The 25207-nt window shown below is 42.0% G+C and overlaps 2 protein-coding genes and 1 long non-coding RNA gene across 3 annotated transcripts in view; all 3 read right to left on the bottom strand.

The window, feature by feature from the left end:
- Positions 1–5610: 5610 nt before the first annotated feature.
- Positions 5611–9029, bottom strand: dmrta2 (DMRT-like family A2). Its single transcript, XM_026344836.1, has 2 exons — positions 7172–9029; positions 5611–6852 (listed from the first exon to the last, which is right to left on the bottom strand). The coding sequence occupies exons 1-2, from the start codon at positions 7629–7631 to the stop codon at positions 5966–5968; spliced, it is 1347 nt and encodes a 448-aa protein (XP_026200621.1). The 5' UTR covers positions 7632–9029; the 3' UTR covers positions 5611–5965.
- A 6866-nt stretch (positions 9030–15895) lies between these two features.
- LOC113152444 lies at positions 15896–17123 on the bottom strand. The gene is made up of 3 exons (XR_003297904.1): positions 16391–17123; positions 16219–16306; positions 15896–16128 (listed from the first exon to the last, which is right to left on the bottom strand). It is a non-coding gene; the product is annotated as an uncharacterized LOC113152444 (long non-coding RNA).
- A 514-nt stretch (positions 17124–17637) lies between these two features.
- The window catches only part of faf1 (Fas (TNFRSF6) associated factor 1), a 57860-nt gene continuing 50290 nt past the window's right edge, over positions 17638–25207 (bottom strand). Inside the window, exon 19 of the mRNA XM_026345702.1 lies at positions 17638–18995. Coding sequence (XP_026201487.1) covers positions 18912–18995 — 84 coding nt within the window. The 3' untranslated portion in view covers positions 17638–18911. The remainder of the gene's footprint in view (positions 18996–25207) is intronic.

Genomic DNA, 25207 nt, shown 5'->3' on the forward strand with positions numbered 1-25207 from the left:
TGCTTTCTGCTGAAACGTACAATTTGCAATATGCAGTTAATGAGTTGTTGAAGGCTGAGAATGAATCCCATTCTAGCCGTAATTGTGCAAGGTTTCCCGGGGGGCTGAGTGTGTGCGCATGTGTGCATTGAAGTTTTCTGCAAGTGTATTGGTGCCTAACTGTGTGTGCATGTGCGTGTGAGCCGGTGTGTGCTTGTCAGTGGAAACAGAAGTGTCTTTAATCTTCATTTGATGACTTGCACACAGAGCAGGGAAGCTGAAAACGCTGTAAGAGAGAAAGAAATGGAAATAAAGAAAGAAAGAAAGTTTAGAACATTTAGTGGAAGGGGCAGAGCGGGAAGAGACAGAGACAAAGGTAGAGTGAGAGGAGAGAAACGCTCTCTCCACTCCAAGAAGACGCTGAGGAGATCTCACCAGGAACACAGCCAGAGAAGGAAGAGTTCTTTTCACACAGACCTACTTCTGTCAGTCAGTCAAACGCTGCAGAAAATGTAGTGCGCTGCTGAAACACACACAAGCTCCTCTAGTACTTGGCAAACAACAACAAATATAAGAAGAAAGAAAAACATTCAAATTGTGAGTGTTGTGTGCGTGGGAGTGTGGATCAAACAATTCTTAGAGAAAGTCTCTAAATTTAGTATTTTACACTTTTAAAAGCGGCGTGCAGAGTGATAGTTACCGACTGAGTGTGTGTGTGTGTGTTTTGAGGTTTAAATGACAGTGAAGGGTTGGGAGCTCATCACGCTTGACATGAAAGACATCTCCTGTAGGATTTCATGCACTTACACACACACACACACACACACACACACACACTCACGCACACGCGTACCGAAACATATGCAAACACATCATGCAAACAGGAATCACAGACAACCCAACGCACGCTCACATGTTCACATTCCAGCGCACCTTATCTGCCCCGGCAGTGTTGACTGACACTCTCCACTTGAGGAGATTAAATGTGCTCATGCTGTGTCGGCACAGCTTGACGTCCATTTATCCTTAAAACTCATATGAAGCATCTCCGCGAGCACCGTGCCAGGCGCGTGCACACACACCACCCACCACATGAACACACTCCCCGGCTTCACTGACTGTACACACCTGCTGTCATTGGAGAAAATGAAAACTGGTAACAGCAGTTTTGCTTTTGCTCCCATCGGATGTGTACGTGTTCATTTGCGAGCTGCGTTGATTCTGGGACCACTGGGACTGTGAAACTGGGTAAAATAGCTTTTCACACTTTCTTTGCTCTTGAAAACATTTAGTAGGTATGTGTTTTTCTTCCAACATCAGCTTTATGCTGTTTAATTGTCACGCAGAAAGAAGGAGCCTGTGGCGTTTGTGGCTCCAACAGAAGCAGATTTAACTAACACACTATAAATACACACAGGCCATCTGGGTACTTGCAGAGTACAAGTACCCCGAGTACACATAACTCGCTGGCAAGTGCTGCTGGTCTCTCTTTATGCCTTTTATTAATTTTTTTTTTTACTATTTTACAATCTGATGAACTGATGATGAGCCCAACAGAGGTTCTTATGAGGCAAACTCACCATGTAAGGACCAAATGTGTTTACATATAATAGGTTCCTGTTTGTACTAATTTGTTCTACGGGTTATTCACATGTCATACACAGCTTCCTTATGACCTTCATGACTGTGAACAGTTTCCCTCTCCTGCTTCTTTCTCTGAATTCAGTGACCAGAGTCTGGAAGCAAAATATAAAAAATGTGTTTATCTTTTTAAAATAAATAATATTATTAATATTTTAAACTAAATAAATATTAGAGAGGAGGAAATATGTGATAAAGAGGGGTGTGGGAGGATCAGGGTGGTGAAGGGCGTTTCCAGGGCAGGATGATGGAAGGACCCTTCAAGGTACAGATGGAAATGAGATTCCTGAATCAATACTATCCAACAGTGTTTTGTTATTAACACAGAGGAGCCCACGTTCAATACTCCTCACCCGACTGCTCAGACACAGGACACACGCACACACACACACACACACACAAATACGAACATGTTGCATGTTTGGAATATGCAACATTTAAGCTCAATAGGAGCTGAAAGAGTCGTCACAGATAACGACTGTTTATATTTATGTATTCAGTACAGTAATAAGTCTCAGATTAACATCTTACAGCATAAAACTAATGTATTCATGTGTTTTTTAATGAAACAGTCGGTGTAGGAACAAATGAGGCTTTTTGTTGTTTCCAACCTTTGTATTTTTTATTACGGAGACAACACAGTTGTTGGTGATCCAACAAAATCATAAAATGTTTGAGTGCGTACTGTACGTTTTCATTTTATGGTGAGTTTACTGAGCTGTTAGAGTCAAGACTCTAAATTCAGTCCAGAATGTGCACAATTGTTTTTTGTCTCAGTGTTGGTTTGTTTTGCTGTTATCTATTTGTTATTCTGACAGTAAACCAAACAGCAGCTCTGAAAATGAAAATGGGTTTTATGTATGGAGTAATAACCTAAATGGATTTCTCTCTCTCACTCCCTCTCTCTGCACCGCTCTGGGAGCCTGTGGCTATTTATCTGCCTGTGTCTAATTATTCATTAGTGAACACAGAGAAAGGAGCATGGAAAACATAGTTGTGCATTCACTGTAGCAGACCTGCATTGCTCTAAAATATGATGCTCCTGCGTCCTACTTTCCATATTTCTCAGACTCTGCTACTTCAGTTTCAGCTGGATTTTACACACTGGGGCCACAAGGATCAATTGTTTACCATCCGTAATAACACACTATGTAGATGCAGTGCGATGCAGGTAGCATCTCCACATGGTAATTCATCACATATTTTGCAGCCACATACTGATCAGTCACAGCATTCAAAGCATAAAGTGCATAACACTGGCTATCTTCTTACTCTGGCACCTGTGAATGAGGTGAGATACATTAGGCAACAAGTGAACAGTTAGTTCTTGAAGTTGAAATGTTGGAAGCAGGAAAATGAGCAAAAGGGATGTGAACAAATAGTGAAAGCAACAAGATTGGATACAAGCATCTTGCATCTTTGCAAGGGACAGTCTATGAACTGGAAACTAACTGGAACAAGGTTCACAAATGCACATATGGGGGGAGCAAAAGGAATCATGTTCTCTTTTACATCACGTGGGAAACTCAGACAGAGGCAGTGTAGTCTTTCAGTATTCCCTGATGGGAAGTGGGATAATGCTGCCTGCCACAGTGCATAAATGTTCAGGGATGCTTTGAGTTCAAATTGTTTGTTGCCCTGACCTTCAAATCCCCATTGAGCACCTGTGGGATCCATGGAGGCCTCACTTTAAAACTTACAGGACTTAAGGATTTTCTGCTGATGTCTTGGTGACAGATACCAGAGATCAGAGGTCTTGCGGGGTCCATCTTGTTAAGTCAGAGCTGGTCTGGCAGCACTACACAATATTAGACAGGTATTTTGTAATCTGTTGGTTTATCTGTTTGCATACCAGGGTTTTTACATTTATGGTCTGTTGTTTAGACCACACATGGATGTCACTGGTAACTGAACAGAAAAAACAACTGCTGTTGGATCAGCTTTATTATGCTGCAACAAGCCTAATCCTGCTCGGGTTTGGCAGAGAGGCTGCACTCTGTCGCTGCTTTGCACACTGATGACCAGCAGAGGACACTGTGTGCATGGCAGCTTGCAAAACTAAATCCCAGGGAGTAGTTGTAGTGAGTAATGTTCACACACATAAACACACTAATGAAATATGTTTGTCAAATGGTGATTGACTGAAACAAAAAGGAAACACTGTGTGTGTTTTAATAGCCTGGTTTCTGTTGTGTTTAATCTTACTTTATGGGAATAACCCAGCAGTGCATCCAGCTGCAGTGTTTCTCTGTGAGCCATTTAACAGATCTTATTCTGTAGGTACCTGTCACGTGCAGTTTTTCATATCATTACGACAGATGTCATTTGTTAGACAAGACTGTCATCTAGTGGTGTTGTCAGTGTTACACACAGCAGCCCGAGTGTGTCGGGAGTTGACAGCTTCCACATTAAGCAGCCTTGTACAGTTGCTTTATTTATTTACCGTTCCAGCCTCTACAGCTTAGTGATTCTTCAGAAAGATACCAGGAAGAAAATAAAACATGTAATGTAGGTCTGACAAAATATTAGAGCAGCTATATTTAAAAAACTAAAACTGAACACAGTAAAAAACTGAAGGCTGAAATAAGTGTGATGTGTTAATGAGTATTAACATAAACATTGATATTCTGTGCAAACTCCTGAATCAGAAATAAAAACAGGGGAAAACTGGACGGTAGTGATATTACATGACCTGCAGGTGGCGCAATTGCTCTGTGGAAACGACCAGCTTTCTGTAGCTTTCTGAGAAACGCTGGAGTGGGTGGAGAAAGTAATGACAGGAGTTGAACCTGCGCCGTCGGCAGGTTTACAGCGTGCAGACAGAAGAATTCAGTTCTACTGTCATAAAATAAAATAAGATAAAATAAAATAAACGTGCAAATCGGTTTCTTGTCACCAAAATTCTGCAGCTTCTGATTATTTACAGATCGTGCACGTTTTCCTATTTAATGCACGGAAATAAATAATAAAGCATCAGCTCCACAGACAGAAGTGGCCTCATTATGAACTCGTTCCCAGTCTAATGTTACACGACACATGTCACTGAGCGTCAGGACGCAACTGGACACTGTTGGATCAACTCTATCAGCAGCTTCGTTAGAATAATTATGTGTGCTACTTTATCCTGATCAATTCAATTGTTCAAACCTGACAACAGTCAAATAAGAAGCAGCAGAAAATGTTGTTATTCCTTCACAGCTGATAATCTGTGTGGAGAGCACTGCAACAACAGGAGGAAATAGAGAACACCACAGTGTCTGTCCAGCAATTTAAATACGTTTTAAGAAAAAAAGAAACTCTATTCTGGAGCTAAAGCCCCGTGGAAAGTTTTTTATGAACGTGTTTTTTCTGTCAAAATAAACTGCAGGTTTACGCAAAAACCTCTGAAGGTTGAAAGAACTAATTTCATTATTATTTTATTTTATTTATCCATCTGTCCCATAATAATTTCTCCTTAAGTCAGTGACCACTATAAATAACTGTGTTTCCAGTTTCTTTAAAATAACATTTATTTGCAGCATATTCACACAATGTGACAGCACAGCTTGTTACATCTGAAGAGGAACTGACTTTAATCCAGCACTTAGTCACAAAATATCTGAGCTGACTAACAGATAAATGAAAAGTCAAATACAGCATCGAGCATTTCATCTTACCAAATGCAATACATAATACAGGCAGCTGGAAACGAACTAAAAAGGTGAGATAAGTGAAATAATACAGAAGAAAAAAAAGGAGGGGGGGGCATTTACACATCATTAGTTCAACTTTTACAACAGGAAACAGGGTTAACATCTGGAAGCTACGTGTTTTAATAATTTAATGTTGTCCCGTGTGTGTGTGTGTGTGTGTGTGTGTGTGTGTGTGTGAAGAGAAATGTACATTTAAAGTTTGCTTTGGAAACTGTGGTTGGTTTTTATCCAACAGATGAAAAACTATTGATGAGCTTTAAAAACGTATTATATAACGTAAACTTTCTAATAAATCTTTATTTGAAATCCTGCACAGCTGACATTTAAACCAGTAAATAAATGTTTACGTGTGGTGTTGGTCGTGTTTTCTAGTGGAAGCTATAAACTGGTTTTCGGTTTCACCTTATTTTACTGATGATGAATCAGACTCATGTCATCCAAACATTTGTAGCCTAACATATAAAATTATTTTTGAAAATTACACATAAGTGAGTTTAGTTTTTTTTCCCCTCTCAGACCAATTGACTACAAGCCAGATAATCCTATTATATACATCAGCCTGTAGCCAAAACACATCACAGATTTTCGCCAGAACATTCAACACTTGTGGCTACAAATACAATGAGTGAGTCTCTGCGCTCGATCCACCGGCCTCACTGTTTGTCCGGCGTGTTGTTCACCAAAGGCCCGTACAGGCCGCTGGCATAGCCCTGCTCCTTGTGCAACATTGTCCTGTCCCGTATTAGGTCGCTAAAGGCGTAGTCCATCGGGGGTCTGAACCCCAGGGTGGGCATCAACCCGGTGGTGGAGTAGGGCGTCATGAAAGCCAGTCCCCGGCTGTGCGCAGAGTAGGCCAGCCGCAGCGGGTTCAGTCCCAGGGGGGTGCCCAGAGGATAGGTACCGGGGTCTGCGCCGAAATGTGGAGCGTTTGGCTGCAGGGGAGAAAACGCCGAGCGATTACTCAGCGTCATGGCTCCAGGTAACATGGGCCTCGCCGGCGTGGTTGCGGATGTGGAAGACGGCGGAGGCTGCTGTGCGCTTTGGAGCATCCTCTCCGCCGTCCACGTCTCGTCTGTGCCGGCCTTGTTGGAGCCCTGGGCGCCACTGTTGTTGAGGATCTGCTCGATGGCCTGCACCACGTCTTTGCCGCAGCCCTGCAGGACCAGCTCCAGGACGCTCCTCTTGTGGCTGGGGAACACCCGGGTCAGGATGTCGATGGCGTTCATGTGCCGGGAGGCCGCAGAGGAAGGGGAAGGCTCCTGCTCGTCTTTGTCGGTCTCGGAGCCGGAATCAGAGCCGAGGGAGCTGACGGAGCCAGGAGTCTCCTCTCCGTCTTTCAAAGGTTTGGACACCGGCGAGTTGACGAACGACTCGCTGTCTCCGTTCTCGGAACCCGAACCTCCATGCTGGCCGTCTGGGGACGAGATGCCCGGGGCCGAGTCACTCTCGGTGGACGCTGCTTTGCCCACAGACTGCTGAGGGGTGGCGGATCCAGACAGCTGGGTTTTTGGAAACAGCTCATACTTCTGAATATTCGTATCTGTTGAGATAATCACAGTGTGTAAGAAGTGAGACACAAGCTGTCAAAGCGTTAATAGAAGTGGAGGCCAAAGGAAAATTTATAATTTACAGTTCAGATAAAAACAGAATCACAAAGCCCAACAGCTGGAACATTAATATGTTTTATATTAATGTTAAGAAAGCAGGAGTCACCAGTGGGTAAACCACCAGGCCTGCAGCCTACTTTAATAAAATGGGTTGAATAACAGCCTAATATCATATATATGAATCTTTAACCGTCTTACACCGACCCCCTGTGCTTTAAAGGGACTGTAGGAGCTTTTGATCTCCTCACTCACCTGAGTTGCTTTCCCCGTTGACGGAACCGAACACCTCGTAGTTGGGACGCGGGGGGATGATGCCGTTGGCGGCGGCCAGGGCGAGTCCCTCGGCGGTGCCGTACAGCAGCTGCAGCTCTCGGGCTTCGTTCTCCTCCTGCGCCTGCTGCCGCCGCAGCGCCACTTGCGCCGCCATCACTCGCTGCCTCTCGGCGATCAGGGTGCACTTGGCGCACATACAGTCCTTCCAGCGGCAGTACCGCTTGTGGCCCTTCAGCGCGGAGACCACGCCGTGGTTCCTGCACCGGGCACACTTCGGGGTGCGCGGGTACTTGTCCGCGGCGCGCAGGAGGAGCGGGGGGCCGCGCAGGAGGTTGCCGGCCATGGACACCGGGATGGAGGCTGCTGCGGCTGCTGCCGCCGCCCCGGGGTGCACTTGAGAGGCAGACGAGGCTGTGGGGAGCTCCGGTCTCAGATCCATGCCCGAGTTCTTCACTGACGTAACTAAACTAAAGGCCAAAACTAGAAAGCGGCGGTATCTGAACGAGGTGCTTTAGGAAAACGTGGTGGGGACGATCACATCTGGTCAGCGGTTCTCAACATCTCTGGGCAACAGGTGAAGTGAGTGGTGTCTGTCTGCTGAGTCGATGATCTCGAATCACCCCCAAAATCAATCAGTTTCAATCAACTCTGACAGAAACTGTCCGACAGTCTTGAGAAGAAGCAGAAATCTGAGCGATACAGTCGACTTTAAATCCGAAATGAGCAGGAGCAGAGAAGAGCGACCATTCCTCCCTGGGAGAAAGTTGAAAATGTCCAGGAGGAGCCGAGGTTGTTACTCGCTGCAGCCTGAGACACTAACTTCCTCCTGAGACTGTGAGTGGATACAGATCCCTCTCTCCCCTCTCTATTGTTGCTCCTGCGTTTTCATTAGACAAATTTGACAACAATGTGGCGTCTGTCATTGGCCAAAGGGGGAAGGAGCGATCTGATTGGCTTGCCTCTTTTTTCAACTGTGTCCACCTGAGTTCTTTTTCCAAATATCAAGTGTTAAGAATCTGAAGGGAGTTCCCGGAAAGCTCAAATCGATGTCGTGTATTTCCTAAAAGGAAATTTTATAGATTTAAAACAATAGCCTGTGCTATTCAATTTACTGGGGTTGATCACAGCATGATGTGTTGCCAAATAGGACACTACAACCTAAATAGTAGTCATTAAACGAAGGAACATTTTGATCCCTTCCAATTACTTTCTGTACGTTTCTTAAGAAATATTCTGTATCACTTGGCGACATGATTGTCGGGATGTGGCACCGCCAAAACCCGCGTCATGCTACTAATTACAGACTCATTTCAAATTAGTTTCCTCCAAATAGCGATGAAGCGTGCCTGTAAAGCTGTAGCCTCACCCACCTGGAAGGTAAGTATGATTTCTTTTATTGATTCAAGAAGAGGAGAAATTTACTCTGCAGGAGGAAAAAAGTCTATATCAGCTGCAGATTATCGACTGCAGGAAGTGAAGCTGTCAGTGATGGTCAACTGTAAACTTCACGGTTCAGTCCGCTCCAGGAAAACTGGCGCAGGGTTTAACCCGGGGCCAAATCTTTTCTAATCCAGTCTCGGAGTCTCTACACTGGGAATTACTAATTTATAAGTTTAACCTAAAGTTAAAACATTTGTTTCATATAGTATTTAAGAAACAAAACGTCATGAATGAATAAATAACTGTGTAACTTTACCTCCGCAGACGAAATGAAGGAGTGAAATCCTGTTTTCAGATATTAAATGTGCACGCCTCACCGCAGTTCTGTGTCTTTATTTCGTTTTGGCAACGTGTTTCTTCATCATCACCACAAGTTCTGAATACATCTCAATGATTTTTTTTTTGTTTCATATTTAGTTTTGTTCTATTTTATTTTATTTTTATCAACTCTTTAGTTTTAGCTCAGCCTCCACGTTTGTGCGTAATCATTCATTTTTCATTTCATGAATTACAGAAATTAAAAAAACAAAATGTACCATTTGGTATTGACCATATATTTAATATTGAACTTTAAAAAATGTGTTCTAAATATTTACACGCAGATTCCTCTAAATAACTATTCTTGTTATGAGATGTTAAACTCTTAAGATTAAAGGCTGTATCATTTATTTACAGATCAACATTTAGCGGGTGTAACAATTGGATAAATATTTAGTCATTTATATTATTGTTATTATTTTGTTCTGCCTAATTACTGAATATTAACATATTATTTATCTAGTTTAATGTGTAGCATAAATAAAAATCGAGATAAACAGCTGATTTAATTAGGCGATAACCGTCTCATGGGACGTGCAGTAATTAAAACTGTTTAATACTACTAATACTAATACAGTAATAATAACTATAATAATAATAATAACAACAATAATAATAATAATAATAAGTCAAATAAATTAGACGCACACGGTGTAATTAAGTGTAATCGTCAGCACTGATCGACAGTATATTTATCTGTACAACATGTGAACCTGATGTATTAATTTATTCGTTTTGCATTTATCTATTTCTAAAGTTGTAACCGTGAAAGATAAACGGGATTAACACATTTCCCTCTGTTTAACAAACTCTGTGAAGGAAGCGCGTCGCTCCGTCGTCCTCCCGTCTCCACACATTAACAAACCATCACACTGAAATGAGATTTAAAGTCCGCGCCGCGCACAGCTACAAAAGGGCACCTGGTGCAGACCACCTGCCTCCTCACCTGTTCAGCCGGGAGACAACCGGTGCAGCTATTTAAAATCAGATTAAAAAGTTATAGGTGTGTTGTTGTTGCTGTTTTAAATCAACAATTGTCCCTTGGAGGATGATAACAATAGTGTGACTGAACAACAACTTGCAGAAAGAAATGGCTGCTCGGTGTTCGGCAGCGACTGTGTGCAGCCCTGCCTCTCTCCCCTCCCAGGCTCATTGTTTACTTTCTGAATCACTGTAAGCAAATGCCATCTGTTTCCCTCGCCGCTGTCATCTGCACCTTAATTACCTAGCCAACAGGCTAATAGAGACGATATTAAAACTACATCTTTTTGACATTCAAAGTAATTATCTGCATGGGCGGCGATCGGAGTCGAATGGAAACCGCCGGTCGTGGATGGCACAAAGTGATAGTTGCAAAGTGCAGAGAAGGCCCAGCTCTCACTGGAGAGATTAAGGCGTATACTTTCAACTGAGGACGAAGGATTTAAAAATAAAACAGCATGCATTTGTCATTAGTGTGAGTTGTACGAGGGGAACAGTTAAAGACAATTAAAACGTCCCTATCATCTTTAGTCATTACGCACAATTTCCACTGGTGATAAGAGCGGGTTTACGTGACAATTACTTGGACTTGACAAGTGTTTATTGAGCTATATTTGTCCACAGAGGGCTGATAAGTCTCCTGTGCTGTTTAATATTATCACAAGCGAATTCATTTTGAAGGGTGTTCACTTAAATTAACACCGGCTCTGCTTAAATCGCTGATTTCATCCGAGGCGCGTAAACGTTACTGGTTCAGTATTTTATCTTTATTTTTTATTTTAGTTTGGCTGAGCCCATAACGGAAAGTCCTTTTTTTTAAAAAAAATAGGCATTATGATAAGGATTAGGTTCACTATTATTCCTCCAGACCCAATTAAAAATGCCCCCCGCACGATTAAAAGTGACTGTGAGCACTTCGAAAATCCAACATTCTTTAAACCACTTCATTAGGCCGATGCATCAAAAAAACTATGCGATGCTTTCATTTCTTTCAGGAAGGCTACAGACGAGTGGGTTTTTAACACCCTTTTAAGATCACAACAAAGGCCATGCTTGACCCAACATATGTAGCAGCATGTTTCCGCTGGCCCTGCACCCCGGCGCGGCTTTCTAGCGGCCTCTCCCACTGCCGCTACCCCGCCTGCAGCCCGGCTGGACCCGGATCCCCTCCCGCGCTCTCCCGCTGCAGCAGCCGGCTCTGTCACACAGAGGCAGAGGTTAGAGTAGCAGTTAGACAAGGGGCCGCGGAGAAAAGAGACGCACGGGGTTTTTCACAGAAGTATTTACACGCTTGACGGGCACACCGAGCAGGCCCGGCCTTCTAGACAAGAGGCTGTTAACCTGCCACTTCACACCAGCTCCACTGCGCCGGGGAAATGGATCAGGCTAAATGCATTCCTTTAAAGACAGAGTCAGGAGTGCAGTGAGGCTGGAGACACATGGAACACACTGTTGGGGACATTTATAAGCTGCTTTCTATGTTGTCATATGCACACGTAGAGAGTTTGAAACCAAATGTTTGCCTAATAAATCCTGTTGATTTCTAGTCATACAGGTGATTATTACCTCATCACAATATGATTACAGTATAGTTCACCACATACATATGGCCTGCATAAAAATCACAGCATACATGAGTAGGTAGCAATGATGAAAGAACTTTTCACGACAAAAAGGTGATGAGCAAAATGCACAAAGAGGAAAAAATATTTAGGATAAAATTGTCCCCGTGAGAGTATGTAATTGTTTATCCTATGACTGAATAGAGGAGCAGCATTTTACTGATGCTATGTATCCGAGATATTCCTGCCTATTTAATAAATATATCATCATGTATAAAACGGAATAAATAAGACAACTATTTCCTCTGACACGAAGTGAAGCAATAGAATAAAACAAAATGCACCGACTCGAGTCAAGTAGCTCAAATGTAGTATTATATTATGATGTAGTATTATATTATGATGTAGTATTATATTATGATGTAGTATTATATTATGATGTAGTATTAGAAAAAAAGCCCTCAACCACTAAACTCCACAGACAGGAGAGTGGTTTGTTTGCAGCCTCGCAAAAAAGTCACAAAGACAAACAAGTGGGCTACACTTCAGCAGGGCTGGCTGAGGAAGGTCATGTGCTGAAGAGCCACTTGAGCTGAAGAGGCAGAGAGAGAGAGAGAGAGAGAGAGAGAGAGAGGTCTCTCAAGCATCACTCCTCACCCGCTAGAATAACACTTATTTGTAAATGGGGGATAACCCTGTCATGGCGTATGAATATTTCAACGATCTGAAGGGCCCCTCTTTGCCAGAGCTTTCTCTCTCTCTCTCTCTCTCTCTCTCTCTCACACACACACACACACACACACACACACACACACTCTAATACCGTTTTGTGCCCCTAAGGTACGTTGGCAGGGATTATCTTTGTTTAATGAATGGGCTACAAGTATTCATCAACACGGCTAGATTATTGGACTCTCGCTCTCCCTTCTGCAAGGCCTATAGTGGCATATAAGTGTGAGTGAGTGTGTGTGTGTGTGTGTGAGAGAGAGAGAGAGAGAGAGAGAGAGAGAAAAGACAGAGACAGACATACACACCGCATCCAATTAAAACGCACTCTCCCCTGCTCTATCCCTCCACATCTGCCTCCTTTTCTCCACCAACGAATGGCCCAGAAAAGAAGGAAGCTCATGAATAGGCGCTCATTGAGATCACAGATGGAGTATGGCTTTCTTTTTGCAAGAAATTTGAGAAACACCATTGTCCCCAATCAAAACTCAATGTGGTCGCCTACAATGGTGCCGGCTTTGAGCTCCGCCGCTTCAATTGGCCTTGTTTTTGAAACTTGAAGTGTTCAGCACAAAGACTTGGCCCTCCTAGATGTCACCACCGCTCCGCTCCAGTGTGTGTGTGTGTGTGTGTGCGTGTGTGTGTGTGTGTGCGTGTGTGTGTGTGTGTGCATGCTCGGAAAGAGGAAAAAAAAAAAACACAATTAATATGAAGCTGTAATTACTCCCCTTCACGCCATTGCACCCATTCAAGACCCCACTGGCCCATTTATTGCTTTATCCCATGCGGCTGATAATCCGAATACCACAGGTTTTTCTAAGGCCTCTATGGCGTTTTAAGGAGACGGATCTGACTATAAATAAACTGAGCAACACGCCGGCAGAGGCTGGTGATGGCTGCAGTGATAACACAGTTATAGGCAACAGGACACCGACAATACATCTGCAGCGATTTCTGGTCCTGGTTGTTTGAATCAGTCATTATTAAATCTACTTTATTAGCACAATAATACGAAGTTCAGGCCTCAGTGGTCACAGCTGTGCGAGTCTTCTGCCAACAATGTGATAATAATAAGCGTTTATTATGAAATTATGCTCTAAACTATTTACTAATATTAACTATATTAACGATTTATTCATAAACGTGTTCGCAAATGTATTTATTGTTTGGTGACAACATCACAAACTAAAATAAACGTTGTCTTTATTTTATTGCGGTGGTTTTCAAACTTTATTTTCCAAACGCCGGAGCTACATTTATTACTGACACATATTAATGTAATATGATTATATGTGATAATATGTAATATTGAAGTCTTTAATAAAGACCAGGAGCCCGCAGAGGCGCAGTTTCAGGAGCGCCCCCTGCGCCACTGTGCGCCAAGCGGCAGCGGATGAGCGGAGATTTGTCTAAAATGCGGCTTCATTAAAAAACACGCTGCGGGAAAAAAGTGTCTCAATCTTGCGGAATTTCTCAAGACAAAATATGTGAATGTTTTTTAACCTCAATCGAACATAAAATCAAATGAAGCCAAACTAATCATACATGGTCGCTTTTCATATGAATTAGATGAAAATACAAAATCAAAGCGACAAATGTGGAGTAACCCATAAATAATATAAGACAATGGGATTCAACCTGCACAGGCCTGCTGCAGGGCTCATAAAAACTCCTTCACTTCACTGATGACTTTACCTTCTTCTAGTGAGTCAGGCCAGTAAAGAAGGATAAACTGTGCTGAACCACCAGAGACAGAAAGTGAAAAGTGTTATTACCTTAACACACAACTAATTATTCAAGTTTAAATAATTCAGTCAACACAGGTTTTTGTTGAACACCTTTGTATCTTTTTCTTGCAAGTTATTGGTTGATTGATTCAATTAGGCCTGTGAATTTTCTTTCTTTTAAATTTGCAGAAATGTAATTTGCATTGCACCCAGGGTTGTCGTACACGTTAAAGCACAGAAGAGGATCAGAGGGTTTCCTTTTAAGACCCTTTTAAGAATTCAGACCCATTTCAAAGCCAGAATTTTAATCAGATTGGTAACATGGCTGCAAGGAAAATGTGTTTTGTTTTTCCAGAAAAAAAAAAAAAAAAAAGACTTTGCATGTCTATTGTGTCATTAACAAACAGTAGTGTGAACAGAGAGAGGCAGAGGGCGAGAGATGACCCTTCCTTTGTGAACGACCAACAGTTTAAGCTGCATAGATTCTGTTTCTTTGGGCACGACCGACGTCTCTGAGAAAGTAAACTTGGTGTGACCCTCCAGGTTAGGCCAGTCTGGGATATGAGTGGAGATTCTGTGACTCGGAGAGCTGCCGTGCTCCGAGATCTCAGTGGGTCCCACTTCAAAAGGAGGGAGGAGAGATCACTTGTGTCAGGAATTTTGTTCCCTCACCAGCAGGCTGCATTCTTGACCTCGACTGAGCTGGTTAAACATCATGGACGCTTTCCTCTTTTGTCGCGAGAGAATCATGACAGCAACCTGATGTTGCCACCGATGAATCTGTGGCAAGCCAGCAGAGTAAGCCCATTACCACACAGACACTTTCTCATCCGCCCCCCCCCTCTCTCAGATTTAGGGAGTGCTGCTTAGAAGACACTGATTAAGACATCCAGGCCAAGTTTGACCAACATGTCAGAGAACAGCTGATATTACAAACAGAAGTCAAAAAATAAAAACTATTTAAAGTCAGTGTCAACTAGCAAAGGGAGTTTGAACTGATTATTTTCAATATTTATTAATCTGATGATAAATATTTAGCCTAAAATGTTTTTAAAGTGTCATTTACAGATTCTCCAAACCCACAGACACACCTAAAAAAATTTAGTTTACTGTGACAAAAATCAGCAAATCCTCACATTAGAAAAGCTAAAAAGTCAAAATCGTCAAATTGTAAAATAATCGTTGCAGCTTTATAATCCCTGAAAGGGGCAGTGATGTTTTGGAGTGTTTTATAAGCTGTTTTGTGCTTTTCAGGCTTCAAAAACATTTATGGATAATAATCATTAGTCATGAAAGAGATTTCTATCTATCCATCTATCTATCTCTCTCTCTCTTCAGCGATGTTTCTCTATTTAAATAAATTATTAATAATTCTACAGAAATTGGACTGTTGACAAAACCCTGTTACACAACTGTCAAACTTCTTCCCTCAAACAGTTAAAAACCTGATGACTTCTCCCCAGTGAAACAACTAATGACAAATATGATTGGGTGTAACAGAGGAATATCATCATGTCTCATTGGCATTTCCAACCTTATCACCGTCACCAGCTGCAGCCGCACAAAGGAACATGCCTGTGCACATTAAATTCAAAAAGCTGCACGATAGAAACTGTAATCTCACACTCGAGAGGAGCTCCACTATGTACACTGATCCCCGAGCAACACGCATTCTGACAGACGAGCAGAGATGCACCTGTCTGTCTCTTCAGCCGGCTTCACGCTCAGTGAGCTCCTCGCCCCGAGCTGACCTCACCCTTGCCCCGGGCTGCACGTGTCTGTACAGCCAACACACGCAGGACTCACAGCCACAGCCACCTTTCTAATCTATATGCACCCTACCTATAAGAAATTCAAATGCCATGTCAACATTTGCCCTTAGAGCTTCAACAAAGTTCAACATTTATGAAACATTTAACACGTCTCCCACTGCTTAAATGATAAAACTCCTGAACTTTCCTCTATGGCAGGATTAAGGGAATAACATAAGAAAACCAAAGTTGTTTATGTTTTTTCTATGACTAATCATTTTAAACTAAATCAGAAGTTCAGAAAAAATATCAAAAGCATTTTCACAGTTTCCAGGATCTTGTGTCTGTTACCTGTTGTCCCGTTGCTGCCACTGCACCTCTCCAGAGTCAAGGCCATGTCTACGACTTCCCACCGGAGACGTCTGATAAGGCTGCAATTTGTCACAAAGCACTGATTTAATGGTCTGAGTCACTAGCAAGGAGCTTTTAAATATTAAAACAAAAACCTCTCTTTTGCTTACTTGTGGTGCCTCTCTTGATTGAAGTATTTTTCAGAAACTTTCAGTGCCTGATTTGAATTTTCAGGTCTTTTTTAGGTACGTGGAAACCCTGCATTTTATTAGGAAATAAAGTCTTGTTTTATGATGTTAGTTAAACAGTTTAAACACATTTTTTACTAAACAGAGACGGAACCTCAGAGGATTTGTCCTGCAGATTTTCTTCCCCTTTCCTTCTCAGTGCCTTCAGCTACATCTCTCGTCTAGTCAACCCTGGGGAAGTGTGGCTGGCTGAGCACATTCGGTCGACTCATTCCTTGCGTGAGAAACAAGAGAAACCACTGAGCCACAGAGAAACTGACTCACACACACTCAAAGACGCTTGTGAACTCACTGTATGTATGCCGCAAGCTGTACCGGGCTTTTAAAGTACAACTTTCATTACTACATGACTACATACAGTACAGTAGTTCTGAATGACCTTCTATAACATTTTAAGACTTCATTTCCAATAATAAACACCACAGCTATAGATAATTATCTATTTCACCCACAAGGATTAAGTTAAATCCTGCAGAACTCCCTTTTGAAACTAGACTAATTCAAAACTCAAAAGTCCTTAAGTCACTGAGTCTAGATTAATCTAATCCAGCTCATAAAAAAAGATTTTAACTACTGTGGGGCTAAATTTAAATGTTATGATGTTCAGTTTTACACTCTCTCAGTATAATGACTTGACTTTGACTTCTGTCACTCCAGCATCAATTATTAGGCAAGTTTATCTTTCCATTTATCATAAATTAATAATTATAGCCTAATGTAAATTAATTAAAGTTAGTATTTCAACACATAACACCATAAATTTACATTACTGCTGTTGTGAGCATGAACACACAAAACACAAACCGACAGTGGCTAAAAGGAACTTTCTGTCTTTCTGTCCGTCCACTTTTTAACATTATCTGACTTATTCACACAGAGAAACAAATGCTGCACAAAATGTCTGGATCTTGAAATATTCCCTCTCTGTCATCTCCACTGTTTCCTCTCAGCCAACTATGAAATAAAACATATACACATATATATGTGTAACCTATGAAATAGCATTTTTGTTTCTACTCTTCTCCAGCCACACTGTGTGTCTGTGTAATCCAGGCCGCTGTGATGTGCCTATCTGCTTATTGATGAGGGTGAGGACGAGTATTTTTCCTGATGCAGGTTGTTTCTGGTGCGTCGCTCTGCTGGGGTTGTCAAACTTTGCCTTTAGCTGACAGAGGAGCTCGACTACAGATGGAGGGCTAAGCCTGCATGATCTCTCCTTGCTGAAGGCAGGAAATTAACTGCGGCGTGCTCGGTATTACCAGGTGGTGCGCAAGTGAGAATATTAAAACATTTGTTAAGAGAAGTATGTAAAAGGTCTATCAGTGGCAAAAGAGACGTGATAACACACACCTGAACTTCTTTATGTGTGAAAACGGAAATGGGACAATCAAGAAAACACTGTCACCGTGTTCAGGTTCATCTAGCTGTAATCAGACTGCGATGTGTGAACCTCTTGTTGTCACCCACAGCTCAGACATTAATAAGAAGAAGCTGAACATCAATTAAGTGCCATGATTTACAAACTGATACTATACCAAAGCCACATAAACATTCGCCAAACTTAAACATATCTGAGATAAACAGATTTAAATCTTTTGTGTGTGTCATGGCACGTTTCAACAGATTTCTGGGCGAGACAAATTGATGTTCATATTCATATATTTTATATAATGTATATCAAACTAAAACTAATACAGCATCAAACTTAAAAAGGATCAAAAAGAAAAGAAAAAAAACTGAAAACTGAGCAATCCATTGGCTTGTGGAGCAGTGGATGTTAAAACCAGAGGGAGCAGGAACGGAGGAGACGCAGCAGATGCTGCGGGTGTCCTTCATGTCCTGTCCCCATGGCAGACAACGGACGGAGGGTGGGGTGGAAGGTAGGAAAGGGAAGGGCAAGTAGGGATTGGGAATTGGAGCTTGGAGAAGGTGGAGGAGTTAAATACATGTTGAGATGAGACAGCCCAGACTTCAGCAGGGCGACATCTCTTCTTGCAGTTTATTTTATTTTTTTATTTTTTAGCATTTTTTGAGTCAAACACAAAAACCATGTTCTAAAAAAGCAGCCTCAGTGTGTTGAACGTGGAAACAAAGGGGAACAAGTCCATTTCATTTTTTTTTTTCCTGTGACAAACATTTGTCTACTCAGTCTCTCAATGCTGTTACTTTACTGCGTTTGTGTTGTGAGAGAAAACCATGACACAGCAGTTGCGAACGTGAAGTCGTGACATGTGTGAGAGGGGTTGAGAGAGAGAAAGAGAAGGATGGGGAGAGGTGATTGTTTGGCTGTGTGCTTGTGATACTGTCTTTGCTCCTCTGTGCGACACGTGTACGCTGAGCATTCATGTACCACGATCAGGCCGAGGGCAGAGAAGCGTACTTGCACTTGAGTGTCACTGGATGTGCATGCCAGTGTATTTATGTACGTCTGAGAGAAATGACGGTGTGTGTGTGTGTGTCGGTGTGTGTGTGAGACAGAGAGAGTGAGTGAGAGAGAGACAGTGTGTACTGTAGGCCCAGACTGTGTGGGACCCTTGCTCTGTGACTAGTGTGTGTCCAGCCAGTTTATCAGTCAATCAGTCAGTCGGTCCTCTCAGCTATCAGAGGACCAATTCCTATTCTTTAGCTTCCAGGAAGAGCGTCTCCTGCGGAAACAACTTGGCCTCCAGCAGAGTCGACCCTGGATCCAACTGGGTGATCTGAGAAGAGGTGGTGGAGAACAGAAGGAATATATTAGACCATCACTGATAAAATGGTTTAATGCTTAGACATCGCATTGATCTCTTTAATGAACTGATTAATCATAATTAAACTGTGAGAAATATTCATTATAACATCCTTGATTGCAAATTGCCATGTTCCGCTTGCTTTTGTCCAACTAACAGTCCAACACACAAACACATATAAAATTTACAATGATAATAAAGACAGAAAACTGGAATCTCAAATTATAAACATTTGGCAGTGCTGCCTCATAAGTGTCCAAACATTACATCTGTTGGCAAACAGTTTTCTGCCAATTAATTAATCAATTATTCAAGAAACTGTTACAGGGATATTTCATACTTTACATTTGCCTCTTTGTTTTGGCCATGCACCCACACTCAGCTGCAGACTTTGACAACAGGAACGAATCTTAAGCTGGCTCGGCAAAGTGGAAAGATTTGAAAACACCAGTCGTAGCGATAATTCTGGCAGACAAATCTTTACGACAGTGTCCACAGGCTTGGCCACACAAGCAGTCAGATGTGCGTCTAATCATTTTATCTAAACTATTTCAATTATGTTTTCAGATTCATCCATATTAGTGTCAACATGGACTCAAGTCATTCGGCACTACTGAAATCCCTCTCTGACTGTCTGCGCCATATTTCCCTTACAATGTGTGAGTGCTCGTAAGGGAATGTGTACAGTGTGTATTATTCTAACACCATGTTTTTAAAAAGTCTAAGCAGTAATCTGAGCAGCTAAAGCTGTGTTTCCCTAAGAGGGCCATCAGGTTTGTTTTCTTAAAAAGGCTCCAATCCAGAACAAACCGATGAAGGTTGCAGGACAAGAGAGACTGTGTGTGTGAGAGGTGAGGACTCAGAGGAGAAGCGTGTGTTTCTGAAGACTAATAATAACTAATTTCTTCTGTGCCAAAGGTCAAACAGGAACATATCTGATGGTGTAGAGGACAGAAACATTTATCTGTGTTCAACACTCGACACAACAGTTGTTGTCTAAAAGCAGAGGAATAATTCAGTACCACCCACAACGAAGCTGATTGAGTTAACTAACATGAAGGGGGTCTGACCAGTGTTTTTTTTTTTTTTTTTTTTTTTAAACAGGACAATCTGACTCTCTCCCTGACTCCCTCCATCCCTGTGGGCCTCTTAGCTTATGTGAGCTAATCACTGGAGGGGTTGTGTTACACCGGGCCAATCTAACACCTGGGCTGATTGAGTGAGGTGGTGTGACACTGAGATGTGTCCAGGGCTTATCTGGTGACTGCTGTGTCAGGCACCCTGATTAGGGCTCCTATTCTAACCTCACAGTGGGATAATTAGCCAGTTCCCTGTACCTGCTTTAGAAGGTCGGAGGGCAAGCCGATGCAGTAAAGGTCAACCTCACAACAAGCAGAGTGATAACTCTGAGACAGACTATTGTCAGAAGAGAAGAGTGAACTCTGTTTATAAACCAAAGCACAACTTCACCTATGCTCACCTTATGAGTGTCAGCAATATTAGTGTTGTTACAAGTATTAAAAAAATGCAGATCCTGTTATATATAAATCCTAATAAATGAGCATATCTTTAGACAATAGACCTCAAACTCTCAACATTTTTTTTACTTCTATCCTCGTTGCACTTGAACAATCTCAGAACTGTATGATGATAAACATTTGAATTTATGTTAGCACCTAAAACCTGTTATTTTGGAGACCGAAAACCTTGACATGACTAAATACTCCCAATAATTAAAACAATCTACACATTTAAACTTGTGTTAACTACAGAATCTGTAAGACTACAGGGTGTTCAAGGACGCTGAGAAAAGGGTGAGAAAAGAAAAAAAAGGAAGAAAAGTAAATTAGTGGAAGGTGATGAGGACATATCCGCATCAGACAACCAATCCATCTCCCATGGGTGTTTGGAAATGTCACACCATGTGCACGTCTGCAGTCTTTGACTCCACGTCTTTCATCTCCTTGTCCTCATTTCAACGTGTCATTTAGACTCTTGACTTCTCAGCGGGGTCTTGTGGAGCCCGGTGTGGTCAGGGAGGGGCTGCCACATCAACCTCATGCCCTCACCTAGTCAGCTGCCTCGTAGCACAGCGGGGAGCAACATGCCATGTGGAGAGGTAAAATGGTGTGTCTGTTTTTATGAGTGTGTGAGTGTGCGTGTTTGCTGCAAACATATTCCATCCCGATGGTGGAGAAAACGACCAACAGGGCTGCTGCGTTCCTTTTCCCACCTCAGGAGCAGCGCGTCGCAAATGGCTGCCATGCTAATGAACCTGACAGGCTGTTATGACACCACAGCATCAGGTAGGAGTAAATGAGGCTTTGGGGTGGAGCAGGTGTGTGTGTCGTCGTGAGTCTGCAGACTCCATATAAGCGTGTGTGTGTGTGTGCAGTCGTGAGTTTGTAGACTCCATATGAGCGTGTGTGTGTGGGTGTGTGTGCTCTGAGTGAAATTAGGATGAGAGTTTGTGCTCACAGTGCACCAGGGAGAGACGACGAGGGAGAGCAGCATCTGACTCTGAAAAAGAAAGTAGGGAAACAAGATGCCACACTGACACAGGAGACGGGCGCCATCGGTGATTGTTTACATTGTTATCCAATTAACAGACCATAAGCATGGAGGCATCTGTCAACAAACAAAGCTGTTGTTTTTCCTCTGCTCTGCCTAAGCCATATTCTCTCCTCCTGTGCCTACACAGCCTTGCATACATACATGCATACATACATTCATAAGACAGACACAATCTAGCTCTCTGCTTTTCAGTTTGTTTTTAACCTTGAGTCAATAAAATTTTCATCAGCACATTTAGATCAATTGAATAAGCTGAACTAGGGAACTGTTGGACTACTTTAAAACATGAGATTAATTTCTCATTATTTTCTTCTGACTAAATAGCATTTGTGGGAAAGAAAAGGTTTTCCAGTTGTTAATTAAAAATAAAGGAATAACTGAATAAAAACCAAATTAAATTCTGCCAGATTCAAAATCTAAAGAGGTAAAACAATATCTGGAAGCTCAGCATTAAAAAGCCTAATTTTAAAACTGGAACCAATTAAAAAGACAGATGGTGCTTCTCGGCAATCTTTGATATTTTATCTTTCTTTCCACATGAAAAATTGTATGACATAAAATAATCAGCTAATATCAACCCTGTGTCTTTGGCATTATCAAACAGCAGATTTCACCACGGTTAAAACCACATAATTAGCACTTAATGTGAAGTTTAAAATAAATACCACAATGTAAGTCACTTGATTCAAATGAATAAAACACACTGATAACAGTGGAGGCGACACTAAGCAACGCTCAACCATGAAAGAAAAGAAAGGGAAAATAAACACAGGCCCTCAAGATGTTCGTTTCCAACATAATCAAATGTGCAGCTGAAATAACGCATTTTTAATGAAGCCATTACAGGCCCTACTATGTTAATTAAAACCAAATAACTTGTCTGTTTTAAACTAGTGTTGTCAAGTGTTTATTTGGCCAATTACAAAAGCAGTGGGAGATCATTATCTGCTGCCAGGAGCGTTGACAGCACGTAGCGCTGGGACGTGAACAGAAAAGAACAGAGCAGAATACGGCACTTCAAAGGGAGAAATGCACCGCACAGACTGGACGGGGGGCTGGAGTGAGGGGAAAAACAGAAAACTGGGAACGCTGAAGAAGAATAAATGAGGAGAGAGCGACAACAGCAACTAAAGTGAGAGAAAACAAAGACAGGCTGCTTTAAAAGTATAGATAAGGGTGTTGCTAAAGGTTAAATAGGAAAGGGGAAATTGAGAATGTATATGGAGAAGGATTTGAAGAATGAGAGCAAAACAAAAGTATAATTGCAATGGACAAAAAAAAACAGTGCAGGCAGGGAGGTGAAGGAAAGTGGAGGGAAAAGGGAGACACAAGGAGGGAAAGCTGAGGAGAAGAGGCAATAGGAAAGGTTTGAAGGTAAAGAATAGACTCCCCCCTGCTTTGAATAATAATTTGTGTTTTATTTAGTTTCCCACAAAATAGTCCAATAGATAAGATTATTTAAAGTTAGCTTAAATTCTTAAAATGAAATATCTATAAGCAGCAGTAAGAAAAACCCATTTCTGAGTGTATGGGGACTTTTCCAGAAGACCATTTAGAAACCAGCCTGTGTACGTGGCCTAAGATGGAGCCACATCTTATGTTTAGGTTCAAAGATCAAGCAGTGGGTTTGAGTTATGTAAAGGGAATATTACAAGAACAGTCCTGGAGAAGCAAGTCTCAATGAAGCTACTTTTAAAATAAACTTCTGCAGTTCTTCCTGTGAAAACGACTGTCAGATAGCAGCAGATAAAAAACCAAATACATACATAAAACAGATGTGAAATCTATTTCAGTGGTGCTCAGCAGCGTCTTCTGTGCCACTGTTTATTTTTTCTGCATCTCAGGTTTTGTCTAAGAATCATTTGGGCAAAGTCAGTGACAGAGCTGGAAGAAGGATTAAGAGAAGGTGAAATAGAGTACAGTATCACAGTGAGAAAACTAATACTCTGGTTTGACAGTGTTTGGGTGTCTATAAGCAGCCAGGCAGGAAGAGCCGATTGCCGATTATTATGCCGGCAGTCTAAACATGTTCACCACGAGCTGAAAGAAGAAGACCTCAGGCCTTTCAGCAGTGGTTTGTGCTCAGCAAGTATCAAAGAAAAAGAAGGAAATTCTTGAATGAAAAGCTCCAAACTGAAACACTAAATGTCTCCCCCCTTCCTCAAACTCGCTGACAGTCATAGAAATGGAGAAAGGGTTAGTACCCTGAGCACGGCTAAGCCTAGTACAAATGATGCCAGTGTTAGGCCTGCTGTAGTGCTGAAGAGATAAGCCACTGATACCAAATGTTGACGAGCAGACTGAGTCCAAAAATTGGAGACTAATAGACACTTATTGGCTAAGCTACAGGAAGGTGGAAAAAGCATGAATCACAGAATTGAATGTTTTCTCTCAAAATGTCAAAAGTCAATTAGAGATTTACAACAGAACCCTTTCTGCTGGGCAGCAATGTTGTAGTTTTAGCTTTAAATATTTTATGTAAGTTCACTTGATGTTCTCAAGTTGGACTGAGCAGATCCACTAAAGTGTGTTGCAGTTTATTTTGTGGAAATTAAATAAAGCAGCCTGACAAGGAGGGAAATAGCAAAAGAAAGAGTGACACTGCATAAAGCCACAGAAAACTAGAAAAGGGAAAGAAGGTTTCAACAGTTGTGCAGTATTACAAATGCAATAGTGGTCTATCCTCTATCCTCTGATCCTGGCAGAGCAACAGTGAGAGCGTCTGGACGGGATGGAGGCTTTCTATGCTCCCTCTCATTTAATTACAACACAGAGCTGCAGGATTAGACAGGGGCCTGTGTTCACAGCCTCATACTGGCACTACCACTGAGCTGCTTCCCCACTGTCTTTCTCCAAATCTCTCGCCTTTCTGTTTTCTGGAATTATCTCCTATCTTCTTCTTTTTAATATCTTCTCCACTTGTCTTCTCTATCCTTTTCTCTTTCAGACTGTTTCTCTGATTAAATCTTTTCTTTGTTTAAGCTTTTGTCTTCTCTGTTCTCTTTTCGACTAGTTCTGCAGTCACTATCCTCTTCTCGCTTCTCTACCCCCCTAATCCTCCCATCCTGTTTTTGCCGGAATTTCATCTGCGATGCAGACACATCTTTATCTCTGTCTCAAACACATGTTTACTCTTGATTATAAAGAGACAACTGTGAATCCTTTAAGTGACAAAGTTGTGAGTGGGGCATGTGTTTGCTTGAAAATATTTGTGCATGTGTTGAAGTGTGCGATTGTGACGAAATGAAGAGTGTGAGCTAAGCGTTAATGTGTGTGTTAGTTTGAGGTGTTTGTGCCCCAGTGGTCTCTACAGACTACGATGGCACACTGCCTGGGCAAGCCTACACACACACACCTCTATACAACCACCCCTCCACATGCACTCTTCTCTTGATTAATGGAAATCTCATTTTTGTTTCCAGCAGCATGGCTAATTAAACTGGTAGTTAAAACAGTGCTCATTAGCTCGCTACTGCCGAGCGCAGCGACCAAACCCTCTAATAACTGGCTGTAGTTGTAGTTGAGTGCTGCTGGGCGTCAGCAGAAGAGCCATAGAGAATACTACTGTTATTGCTGACAACTGTATCCTAACACAGTCATAGTGTACTGTA

This window comes from Anabas testudineus, chromosome 4, assembly GCF_900324465.2.
Source record: "Anabas testudineus chromosome 4, fAnaTes1.2, whole genome shotgun sequence".
Lineage (NCBI taxonomy): Eukaryota > Metazoa > Chordata > Actinopteri > Anabantiformes > Anabantidae > Anabas > Anabas testudineus.